The sequence below is a fragment of the Centroberyx gerrardi genome, chromosome 4, assembly GCF_048128805.1.
Source record: "Centroberyx gerrardi isolate f3 chromosome 4, fCenGer3.hap1.cur.20231027, whole genome shotgun sequence".
NCBI lineage: Eukaryota > Metazoa > Chordata > Actinopteri > Beryciformes > Berycidae > Centroberyx > Centroberyx gerrardi.
The window spans coordinates 5,047,207-5,060,185 of record NC_136000.1 but is presented as its reverse complement, the minus strand read 5'-3'; the positions used below and the strand labels follow the sequence as shown (position 1 = coordinate 5,060,185).

The window sequence follows — 12,979 nt, the reverse complement described above, 5'->3', positions numbered from 1 at the left end:
ATTAAACTCTGCAAGTTGACTTCTCCTTATCAGCTGTCCATAATGTAACGATAACTTGAACAGCTTCTGAACCCTTCTTGTCTTTTACTCTACAAGAATGATTTTTAACAAGGATTATCACTATTTTAATCACAATAGACCATTAAGTAGTTAAAATCAGTGCCTCAATCCATTGTTCTGAGCACGGTTAAGGGCAGTGGAATATTATCACTCACACCTTTAATGTGCACTGGGTAGATCCTTTGTGTGCAGTTGTGCACACATATATATGTGCTATATATATATATATATACAGTATATGTATAGTATGTATTGACTGGCGACCAGTTTCAATTAAGACTGACATTTTCAGTTGCACCTGGCCATAACAAAAATGTCTGTTTCTGCAACAAAAATTCTTAAATTTCGCTTTTAAAATTGGATGCATTTCTAAAGAGGAAATGACAAAGCAGCTCCACTAATATTGACCAAGCTTCAGTCTGCAGCTCGGCCAGCAGACACCTCACACCACAGCGACCTCTTACCTAATAAGGTGACGCCATAGCCTGGCTAGTGTCAATTGAGGCAGTGTAGACCGCAGTCAAATTTAAAGAAGTAGAATTATTTCAGACATTGCAAATTTTGTCTCTGCCTTAAGTTTTAAAATTGTATGATTCAGTCAGAGGCTTGGCCAAAAGAGGCTTCACAACACAGCAAAGCAGTTTAATCAAATTAAAAATATTTTTACCTTAATAACTATGTCATACAATGTACAAGAAATTAAGTCTTTGCCATTAGTTGCGATAAGACATAAAAGTGTTTTTTTGAGCTGCAAATTGAATTCTACCTTGTTAATCATCCATAATGTAACAATTACCTGAGTGGTCTCTGACGCCCTCTATCGTCTTTTATTGGTAACCGCTTCCTTCTGTTTGAGAATGATTTTGTTGCAGTAGTGGTAGCTGTATTTAAACTAGAGATTGTTTGTACTCTGCCCGCCTCTGACAACACTGAAATGACTTGTTTCTGCTTCATTTTGAAGATGAATTCCCCTTAAGGACAGGGTTCCTACACCGGTCTGGAAAGTCTGAGCAAGTGTGGAAATGACTTGAATTGAGAATTTTCAGTTCTTGAACAGTTGGAGAATTGCACGAAGTCTGTAAAAGTATGAGGGGGGGGGGGGGTGATGTTTTCAGTCCTGATACATGTATCTCTACAGATTTTATGTTCCTGTAGACCCTCTGTTGTTTCACGTGTTGTAAAACTTCTTCTGAAAAATAATCTTCGGCTTTAGTGTGATACGGCAGTCTTTACCCAGCCGCCATCAGCATACATTTTGTTTTAACACCAAGCAAAATCTTCAAATCCAAGAAAAAGAAAGAAAAAGTATGACATTTTGAGATGGAGAGTGTGTAGGAACCCTGTAAAGAGAACAGACAAACTTAAACTGCAGACTCGGTAATCATGACAGAGTGGTGCATAGTTACCCAGCTCTACTTTACTCCTTCACTTCTGTGGGTTTATCTAAGACTGTAGTATTTTCACCCTTTTAATGTATTCTATTTTAAAAATATTTTATAAATTCTTTATGTTTGAATATTTGCACAGTGCCTCGTCTGTGAACTTAACTTGAGAATTGATGGATCTTTTTGCACTGAAGTTAACTTATAGTTGTTTCATTTAACACTATTCTAGTCCATTCTCTTTTGTCAGTGCACTCATCTGTACACATTATCACATATTTCAGTAGATTAACTCTTTATTCAACCGTTATTTGCCTTTGTGTTTTAACGATCATATCTCCAGATAAGTACAAATTTGTCCCATCAACGCATCAATCAATTGGCGCTCCTAAGAGACATTAATTTATATTGCTGGGGAGAGAATAATCAAATGCAAATATGACATAAAGGATCTGCTGGGAATCTATGTATTAAATGTGAGATATGTACACTTAATGGAACAGAGCATGATCTATATTGTAAAATGAAAAGTTGTGCTGTATTTTTCCTTATGCTCTATTTTCTCATGCTGTTGTATTTTGATCCCTGAACCGATGCAGAAACAGCCTTTTTTTTCTGCCACTTCTGCTTCTGCTTCTGCTTGCTCTTATCTGACTGATGTGTTTTTTTTTCAATACCGCAAGTTGCGATCACACTGGTTAGTGGAGGCCTTTATGCAACAAGTACATACAGCAAAATATGAAGTGTCACTAAGGGAAGGAATTGGGCATTATGACTTGACTGTATTGATAACGAGAATTACAAGGAGCACTTCTGTTCCCGCCGATCCATTCAAAAATGTGAAAAACAGTATTGCTTTGCTAACTGCTAATGTGTGGCCTTCTGTGGTGTGTTGTTGGTATGTCGGTTGCTTGTTTTTTGACCCTGTTGGAGAAGCAGAGATAGAAGTTATACAACCAGTTTGAATTTAAGTGATGTTGGTAGACCAGAGGTTAAAAAAAACAGGTTTGGAGCCGGATGGTCGCCAGCTCAGATCCCAGACTGGCAGGGAAAGTGAATGAGACACACTGCTCTCTTCAGCAGCCACCGTCAAAGTGCCCTTGAGCAAGGCGCTGAACCCTCAATCTAGAAGTAGAAGACTTGTACTGGGCAGCTCCCAGGTGGAAATGTGTGAAGCTCATTGTTGCTGAAGAAGAGCATGGTGCTTAGTCAACTTTCCCCGGGCCACAATCAGAGTGTTTAAGTGCATTAAATGTAAAGTATGGGCTTCTCCAGGGCCGTTTTCTGATGAATGTGTGTGTTGAGCTTTTAACGGCCACCTCCAGTACTCCTGGATGCCTTCGGTGTTGTTCACCATCAGTCTTAACCCACATGAACTAATTGATCACAGTTACATTTTTTTGTACATGAATGTCAAATAATAAAGTATATAATTGTATGCTGTATTTCAAATTGTTTGGTTATTCATATATGGGAGTCATGAAATGGTAACTAAAGATGGTTAGAACAAAACATTCATGTACTTTAAGTTACAGTTTTGTGCACACAATCTTATTTTTGTTATAGCAAAGTGGGTCTAGTTGAATAGCCTACTTTTAGAGAGCAACTCTCCCAGTTGAGCAATTTTCTAAACAAATAGCCTTTTCTTCCTCGTTCCTGATTTAGATTTTATCTAAAGTAAAAACACTTCTGCTGAAGTCAAATACAAAAAAAATAGCATTTTTTTCACACCAGGAAAACCAGATAAATTGAATCAGGCCAAAATCTCAGCATAATAAATCAATGAGATCCCCTAAGCAACTATCATGAGAAGATATATGACAATATTGACATTTTGCAACCTGGTTGGACACAAATCATTTCACAGGAATATTTAAGGATATAGAAATAATGCTGATTGTATGCAATGACAGAGATATTGTGAAATGCGGGATAGCAAACGAGATGGAAAAGCAGGTTGTTCAAAAGACTAATTGCAGCTTTGAAATACACAGAAAGATCTGAGCCTGTGCATAATGCTCTGAAACTCTGTGCAGTCTAAAATCACAGAATACAGGGAAACAGCAGGTTTTCAGAGTGATCATTTATTTCTCTGTTGGTGGTGTTAATCCATTAGTTGGTGTTCTTGTTGGTGTGATCCATGATGGCCATCAGAGCCAGCCAAGTCTCCTTGGCGGTGGGCAGGATCTGATTGGCTGGCAGGATGAAACCATAGCGACCGGTGTCCCTCAGCTCGAAAGTGTAGGAGTACTTGATGCCCTGGTTGTAGGTCCAGTCAATGGTGCCGCCGCTGGCTTGGTCTACAATTAAAAAACAGTCATTTTGAAGTGTTTAGACTTTACATATAATGCAGAGGGCTTTCAGGTGACGTAAACAGGCAAGATTGTAACCAGTGTTGCAGAAACTTACAGATGGTGTTGATGATGCTGCCGTATCTGTAGCGAGTGCCGTACAGGGAGGCGAGGTCAGTGATGGCCTTCTTAGCCAGGCTATGCTGTAGGAAGAAATTAACATGGTCATATGAAAGTTTCTTCATATAATTCTTATATTTGGTATTATCCAGAACGACCTTACAATGCATACAACAGTAGAATAAGCTTAAATTCTTAGATTTCCAACATGACAGGCAAACCATTGTAGAAAGTGCACAATGTCCCCAAACAAGAGACGTAACAAATACTACATTCTATGATCATGAATAATAGAGAAGTGCAAGGTAAGAAAATGAGAGAAAAGCTGAAAAAGCAGTTACCACCAGACTTAATTTGACTGATAATTCTGCACCAGTTTCCATACTCATTCATAAGTTGCATACAGAGAAACCATTAATCCAAAATGAAAATTCCTCCTGATACCGAAGCTTTCTATGTCTTCATCGTGCCCCATAGCCCATAGACATGTACACACCAGCTCCTGCTGGTCCTTGACAGGAGTCCTGGTGTAGCCGTAGGGGTACAGGAGCATCTGGGAGTAGGCGTGGATGGAGACGAAGGCCTTAATGTTGCCGTGGGACGTCACAAAGTCCACGATGGACTTGACCTCGGACTCAGAGTGAGCCTTGGGTCCGTGGTAGGTCTCTGAGCAGGGGTTCCTGCTGGCACCGGGTCCTGAACGCAAAGACAACAGAATGAGATAGAGAAACTGCAAGGAGATGGAGGCCTAAAAGTCAGGTGCATTGATGCCACTGTCAATAAACGAATGCTTTGCGGTACATTGGTGCATTCCAAGGACGAGGAAGAGACGTACCTCCAAAACCAGCGTCCCAGTTCCTGTTGGGATCGACTCCAACACAGGAAGAGCCGGGGTTGGGCTTCCTGGTCTTACGCCACATACGGTTCTGCAGAAACACATCAGATTAACTCGTCACAGTTTGTTCCTTTTGGTTTGCGGACTGGACAAAACGTACAAAGTAAAGTTACAGAGCCGTAACAGGGAAGAGCGTCCCATCTCCATAATTGAGACGCTCTAGATTGGCCTTATTTGCCCAAATGGAGTTCTGGTGTCGGGTAAAGACACTTTTGAAGACAAGTGAAGAATTGAAACTTAAGAGCAAAATACAAAGTGTCTCCTGTTAGACCTTTTTCCTCTCTCATCTCTTCGGTATCCTTTGCTATAAAACATCACAGACTGGCTGGGTTGGTAAACATGAGTGTGCTGTGTGCAGTTTACTGACATCACACCACATGATTTCTGGGTATTGAAGCTTTTGCTGCTATTTAGAGCCGCCAACATGCAAAGTTGCCTAGTGCAGCTTTAAGTTACCTGCTGTCCTTCATTTCATGCATCTATTATTTTGTGAGAGTAATATCTCATTTTGGCAGGAAACAATTCTATAAATTGGTTAATGAACATTTCTAGCTGCAGTTTCTCTGCATCTTGTCCTCCTGTCAGCTTGTAGTCCTCTCTGAGAGACTCACGGAGTTGTGGGTGTAGTAGAAACCATCAGGGTTGGTCACAATCTCCAGGAAGATGTCCATCTTGTTGAGGATGGCGGTGAGGACAGGTTCACGTCCGTAATCAGTCACGATCTGATCATCGCAGTCGAAAAGAGAAAATATTCAGTGTAGCAGATTAGTGGTCAGTAGCCAGACAGATGGTGAAGGGCAATTTGTGAGCGATGTGAAAGCTATCTAAGCACCTTCTTGGCAAACCAGGTGCCGCTGGCCTGAGTGACCCATTCTCTGGAGTGGATCCCGGTGTCGAGCCAGATGGCGGGGCGTTTGGTTCCACCGGTGCTGAACTAAGAAAGGCAAAGGGAAAGGTGCAGGTGAACAGCGGTCCAAAGCGAAGAAGACACTTCAAAGGGTTTGAGTTCTAGGAAATCACAAATGTTTTCTGCGATGAGAAAAATGGACATCAGTAGCGTATAATACAGGTTTTCATTGTACTACATTTGAAGAAATAATGCCCTGAAGCTTGTCATTGAGATCATCCAGTATATAAAAGTATCATCATTTTGTCAAGCAAAGACATAAGTTACCTGCTATCCTTTAAAAAGTGCCATCATTTATGTTGCTGTCAATCATTTTGTAAGAGTAGGAGTCACATTTTCAGTGTCATCTGTTTTTTTTCACCTTGAGCACGTTGATGGGACGGCCCTCGTAGCTCTGACCGATCACCATCTTGCTGACCAGGCTGGGGTTCTCAGCCACCAGCATGTCCTGGAACCTGTAGATCTAAAAGAATTGATCTTGTATTTCTCATCATTATGGAGAGCAACTATCAAGCAAAAATTAATAGAAATCTATTTCGAAGACACATCTAAAAAATATTTACATTAGGAGAGCATTCAGGACAAATTTTCCCTCTAAGCTGTATCTAATAATTTATAACTCTGACCAAATAATAATATATTGTCAATCATCAGTAATTTCTCCACTTGTCCCCAGAAATGTAGTGGATATAAGTGGGTTTTGAAGTTTTGGTAGCAACTGATATTAGTTGCAGGGACTTTGCCAAACTTTAGGGATCAGTGAATTGACACGATTGACTTTACAACCTAAATTTAACCTTGAGACTAAAGCAAAGTCTGTAAATCTATGAAGCAAATATGAGTGACAGATACTGTCACTCAATGTCAAATGGAGCCTCATTTATAAAAGGTTGTTCCACACAAATTTTGTATTTCTGATCAAAACCAAGCCAAATTTTTGATTCATAAAAAATGTATTGTGATGCCAAAATCCGTGGGCTACAGGAGTTTTCTAAAATTTTCTGAAAGCTAAAGTTAATTCTTATCTAAGGTATGAATGCCACAAATATGATTTTAATTTTTTTTTTATCCTTTAATTTGAAACAGTCATACAATGGAATCAAAGATGAAGTCAAATAGCAGTTTAATAAATGGTGCCCATGTTAATAATGCAGTCGATGGGTAATAGATGAATCCTGTTGCAGTTTGTTTCACTGACCTCGCTGATGCTGTGGTAGTTGGAATAGTCGAAGCTGTCTGTGTTTCTGGGCTGAGCGGCGCGAGCAGCAAACTGGATCTGCTCCTGTTCCTCATCCAGCACAACCTGAAGGGAAATGACCACACATCATTCAAGAACACTATCCAAACCGTCATTAGTCAGTCAGAATGAACCTTATAGCCACTGTAGGCACCAAGTCATGAGAAAAAACAATGAAAACCAGGTGTAGTAAATACAGTTCGCCGTCACTATTCCTAAACCTCTGCACCTCGACCTGAGAATCCGAGCCTTCTCACTTCCTCCGTGACTCTTCTGGTTCTGGTCTCTTACCTGCAGGTCTTTGATCATGATGGAGTATTTGAGCTCCTGGGCCTCCAGGTAGACTTTGACGGCCTGCAGGCTGTAGAAAGGCACCCTGACATCCACTGGGGTGGCAACATCAGTGGCCTCCCTCCAGAAGTCCAGCTGAGAGAGAACACAGGGACACCAGGCAACAAAGTAAGTCAAATGAAGTCAAATTTATTTATAAAGTGCTTGAAAAAAAAAAAAAGTTTGTCAGAAAACGAAATAAAGATAATAAATAATAAGCACATCACCAAGCTAGGAGACCAGGGCTTGTGTGTGTGTGTGCTATGCATTTTATTTTATTTAATATTTATTTTATTTTGATTTTCTATTTGCAATTTGTGTTATTATTATTATTATTATTATTATGTATGGCTGACCTCGAGGTGGTCCATCTCCTCCAGCTCCCTGATCAGAGACAGCTGGACTTCATCCTTAGCAGTGATGCGAAGCACCTGATGCCTGTGAGGAAAACACAAACCACAAGACTTTACTCAACTCAGAGTCCCAGAGCCAGAGCGGGGTTAGCACAGACCGGTTTCTCAAGACTCACTTCTGCTTATACAGCGCTGGGGAACAATATGAAGATCAATAAGAGTGATCATTTATGTTGTCGATCATAACTTGGAGCAATAAGGCACTGACGCTGCATGGACATTTCACTCCACCTCTATATTGCCTTTTAAATTATGTCGAGCAGCGCGAGCTTTCTATGTGATTTCTTAATTGTGTGCTCGTTGTATTGATGTATGAGTGTTTTCTTTAAAGATTAGAGAGGCTGCTTTCAGTAATTAAACATTTCCATGGTGAACTGTGCCTTTGCAATACAGTTTCATATTGATGCTGCGGTCCCGTTTCTCTCTTGTATAATAGAAATAATTGTTATTAGTGTCTACACAGCGTCTCTCTTAATGGGGAGACGCACTTATCGTTTCTGCTGCGGTGGGATCGCTGCAGGTATTAATGAACTCAATGTTTTTTTTTTTTTTATGCGCACCCATCCGCTATTAATCAGAATGTTAATTTTTACCCGCCCCATCACTAGTCTGGAGGCTTTGGTTATGGTGGAAAAAAAAACTTTTCACAGCAAGTTAAGCTGCTGTAATGAGTTTTCTTTTGGATTTCACTCTTCAATTTTGATTCCGGATTTCTCACCAGTGACCATACCTGACATTAATTTGGGCAAACTGGGTGACTCTTTGGTGTCTCAGTTAGTGGGGATGGGACGCTCTTCTCTATTGCAGTTTTCTATCCACTGTGTGATGTAGGCTGATAAGACGGGTATATTTTTACATAAAAACCTTGCTTTGTGCTGCTGAGCCCTTGTAAAAAGCCCCTGATGATCCACTTAGTCACCCCACTTATAGGCTACACTGTATATATTCTCAGGATTCTCTTCTTTCTTTACTTCCTTGTCTCTGACGTTTGATATTTAAATTCAATTTGTAAAGCTTGATTGTTGCTTGTTTGTCTGTCTAAATGCTTATATATTGCACTGCACCAACCTCACCAACTCAAATTGCTAGTATGTGAAAATGTACCTGGCGAAAATAAAGAGTCTATCAAATATGTTGGGATGCACACTGTTCCCTGTGCTGGCCTTGCAGACTCAATATATGAAGTGGACAGTAAATGCCAGATTACATCACTGTATGGGAGGAGTAACTGAAGATCATTAAAGGTTGATTCAGAGAAATTGCAACCAAGGAGATAAAAAGGCAATAAACAGGGAAGGATTAATATTGGCACTATGAATTCAATTATAATGTGTCTACACCCTGTACATTCAGTAATACCCTACAAATCCAGCAGTGAGAGGCCCCGGCGGGACCCACTTACCCCTCGAAAGTCTCCTTGCCAAAAACGGCCACGAACAGCGCGGTGAGCACGAGCAGCCCCTTCATCCTGACCTGACAGACTGAAACACCGGGGGATCAGCTCCAATTTATATGCCTGGACCTGCGTCACGTGTCCAAAACCACGACCTTGCTTAAGGTGATGGAGGTGTGGCAGCGGCTGGTCCTGTTCCCACACTGGCCTGCAGATACCAGACCACAGGTTCCTTCGCTTTTATTCTCTGACAAAGCTGTATTTAGTTCTTCAAGGGGTTTTGGTCAGGGTAATGGTTCTATGTGGAACCATAATGACACATAGAGCCGTCTAATTTGTGAAAATAAAAAAAACTTGCACATTGAATAAAGAACCCAGTGTGGTTCTTACAAAAAAACCTTGATGTGGAGCATTTTGAGTATACATAAAGGGTTCTTTAGAGCACCATAGAGGGTCTATGTAAAACCAACCATGTTGCTATAGAGAACCTTTGTAAAACGGTTCTTTATAGCACCAAAAAGGATTCTGCTATGGCACAAGCTGCCTATTAAGAACTATTTTAGAACTTTTTTTGTTGAGTTTGTTATCTTCTGCATGCTTTATATGAATGCCTTCATGAATATGTATGACTTTTACATGAGAGCTTTTACCTTCCTTTTACCATATGTGATGATGTGAGATGTTTTTATAGGCTCTTTGTTCCATTGGTTTTATTGGTGTGCAAATGACTTGTAATGATATTTTATAGGGAAAATGAAACTCTGAGTCTAAATTCACTATCACTTGGCTTGAAGGGCCGCTCCGAATTCTGTTTACAGCTCGAGTTTGAATCTCACTGCTCAACAGGAAATTATAGCTGTCCAAAGTATGTTTCAGCTTCCTCTTTGTTGCTGTTGGGGCAACACTGTAATCAGCATGCAACAAGGAGCTAAATTTAAACCAGCTGCCTAGGACACATGTACACTCTGCATGTTTAGTTAGCAAAGGAGAACTTCTAACAGCGAGAGAGGAGAGGACATCTTGAGCTGACAGACTTTAAAATATCACATCTCCTACATTTGAACAGTTTCACTCCAATGTTTGAAAAATGTGACGCCTACTGTGACAAATAGAGCGCTGGCATGAAAATAAAACTCATATTGAATATTCTTGAAGTTATTAGCGATCGTTTGCCTTCTATTTACAAAATAGTCACATTTTATCATGATTTTCAAATATTGAGCAATGATCACCAGATAAAAAAATTTCCACCCGAAATGGATACACAGTGTTTTGGAGTGAAACCATTAATTTCCTTCCTTCCTCGAACCTTGCTAAGTTCTTATCACAAGATACATATCAAAAAACGTTTAAGGTCTGAGCAGCATGTAATCATTTATAGACTGTTGGTATGATAGCAAAGTTAGCGATCCTTGACGTTACTCACTAACACGGCCTCTCTCCACTGTACATGTTCCACAAGACATGAGTCTGTCTTGCACAATCCAGCTGATAACGCTGCAGAGGAAAAGTAAAGAGACAGGCTGGTGTTTCCACACCTGCTGGAGGGTTTCACATTCACAGAGTGTCACAATCAGAATGAAGGAGAATGACTAACACACCTCTGGAAATGGGACAAAAACTCTCAATGACTTCATATGTGGTGGAGCAGTCTAGTATTTATGGAGACTGTCCTGCAACTGAAAGGTCACAGGTTCGACTCCCACAAATGTGTCCATCAACAGCCATGTGTCCTGTTGAAGTGTCCTTGAGCAAGTCACTGAACTAAAGTCGCTCTGAGTAAAAGCATCAGCCAAGTGCCTACAACACATACTGTACGTCTTCTAGTAGATGCACATTAGCGGCCCCAAACGGCAGCGAGAGGTAACTGCTTCAATTTTGAGGACTTCATTACCCAGAAGTCCTGTAAGGTGACGCCAGTAAACTGTTTACCAACCTGTGTCTGTGATGCTTTATACCAAAGGAAACCAAGGAGACGAGAGAGGGAAAGATCTAATGTTGGTGCTCACTGCTGTTTAGGAGACACTTTAGATTTCACTCTTAAAGCATAACTCCGGCCTTTTTTGACACTATTTACCATCATATTCAGTCAATTCTGACCAAAATCTCACCAACTGCTTCACTGTAGAGCTACTTACATCTTGCTTGCCTCATCATCTAGGAGATAATGAGGTAAATATTGGTCTTTTGGACCCACAGTGCAATCGTTTGGCTTCAGGACACTTGGATTATGCTGTTTGGAGTCATTTTACAGTCATTTTTGCCCTTTTTTGGAACTCTAAAGAAACGGTCTCCATTCACTCCAGTTCTTTTGGAGAAGGCTGAAACTCGCTGTGTGTTATACTGACATACAAACTTCACCAGAGTTTCAACTGACATCTGGATGAGTAGATAATGACATTTTAATTTTTGGGGGAACTATTTCTTTAAGTTTCGGTTCCTCACTCTCTGTGTGGAGAAAGTTTCCTGCAACTGATCAAACCCCGACACCAGAATTTAATTTGGGCAAATGTGGTGAGTCTACACCTCCTCAGTTAGTGTGGATGGGACGCTCTTCTCTGTTGCAGCTCCACTTTGTGATTTAGGCTAAAAAGATGTGTGTATTTTTACATAGAAATGTCATTAGTGCGGCATTAAGACACCTTTTCATTCAGCTGTAGTCTACATATCAAAGACTGTAGCTCACTGCATCATGCACATTGACCAGGCTGTTTTCATTTTTGACTATTACTGCACAAATGACTAAACATCTCTGGAAAAGGGGGAAAAAAGAAAAGAAAAAAATAGAAACTTGGAACCTCTTTTGCTACAGATGTTCATTCCAAAGCCGATAGATCAGACATCATGGTGAGGCAAGGTGGGGCTGAAAGAGAGCAAGCATGCTCAGCAAACCCTCTCTCCCCGGATGAGTAAAGGTTAAAAGAAAACCATCCCTCCACCGTCTGAGCTGTCTGGGTGTGACAGCACTGTTTCCGCTGAAGGGGCCAGCGGTTCATAGATGCTGTACACAGGCAGAGAGTCACTAACCACACCATTACACACTTCCTGTCTCTGGGTGATGATACTGCAGCTGTTTGAGAGTGTGAGGCTGTTGGGAACACGCCATGAAATATGTTCCACATCTGAGGACTAAACAGCTGTGGTGTGTGTGTGTGTGTGTGTGTGTGTGTGTGTGTGTGTCCAAGGCTTATATCAATACATATTGTGTACAGAATCAATGTTATTTAATACATAGACGATTGCACTGATACACTCAACAGCATATGTATCCAATTCTGTGACTTTATAAAAAACAAATCATGTCAAAAACATTAGGATTGGGTCTGAGAAGCCAAATAAATGTGATGCAGCCTGTCCAGTATCCAAAAAGTCACAGGTTTGATCCCTGCAACAGCTAATGTGTCAATCAACACACATCTCATTCTTGAGTTAGACACTGATGTTCATCTACTATAAGTTCCTCTGGATATACAATAGAAGTACAATACAAACATGGGGAATGTAAATGTGATTGAGAAGAGACATTGTTTGAATAAAGTTAAATTTTGACAAATATCCATTGCCTGAATAGCCTTGGGGTGTTTGAGTGTTGGAGAGACTTCCATTAAGAATTCAAATATTTCTCAAATGGAAAAAAAATCTAATATTACTACAGCAGGTTCAAGCTATAATACTTTTCTTTGTTGATCTGAGTACACGCCCCTTCCTGCACGCTGATTGGTTGTCGTGAGTTCTATTGGTCACATCTTATTGGTCGAGCTGAAGATCTCTCAATAGCGGAAGTGGCCCCTTGTACATTCAATGAAAACTGAACGGGACCTCCAGAGTGAAAGTCGCGTCAAGTTTGACAGAGATAGCCAGGATAAGTCCGGAGATGTGGGCATTTTACCTTCAAAATAAAATCATTATATTTGATTGAGTCTTTAAGTGTATTTTTGGCAGCCCTACGAT

The 12,979-nt window shown here is 40.5% G+C and overlaps 1 protein-coding gene across 1 annotated transcript; it reads right to left on the bottom strand.

Moving 5' to 3' along the window:
• Positions 1–2,991: 2,991 nt before the first annotated feature.
• cpa5 (carboxypeptidase A5) lies at positions 2,992–10,581 on the bottom strand. The gene is made up of 12 exons (XM_071925518.2): positions 10,455–10,581; positions 9,038–9,236; positions 7,579–7,660; positions 7,184–7,318; positions 6,854–6,958; positions 6,017–6,118; positions 5,581–5,682; positions 5,360–5,470; positions 4,689–4,779; positions 4,350–4,549; positions 3,852–3,936; positions 2,992–3,742 (listed from the first exon to the last, which is right to left on the bottom strand). Exons 2-12 carry the CDS (start codon positions 9,100–9,102, stop codon positions 3,555–3,557), a joined length of 1,266 nt encoding a protein of 421 aa, XP_071781619.2. The 5' UTR covers positions 9,103–9,236; positions 10,455–10,581; the 3' UTR covers positions 2,992–3,554.
• Positions 10,582–12,979: the final 2,398 nt, after the last annotated feature.

Bases quoted from the DNA above. Each gene is read 5' to 3' on its own strand.
- cpa5 (XM_071925518.2), bottom strand. From the start codon at position 9,102: ATGAAGGGGCTGCTCGTGCTCACCGCGCTGTTCGTGGCCGTTTTTGGC. The intron at 7,319-7,578 runs GTCAGCCATACA...GTTCTCTCTCAG, and splicing joins AGGAGATGGACCACCTCGAG to CTGGACTTCTGGAGGGAGGC. The intron at 6,119-6,853 runs GTCAGTGAAACA...CAATTCTTTTAG, and splicing joins ACTACCACAGCATCAGCGAG to ATCTACAGGTTCCAGGACAT.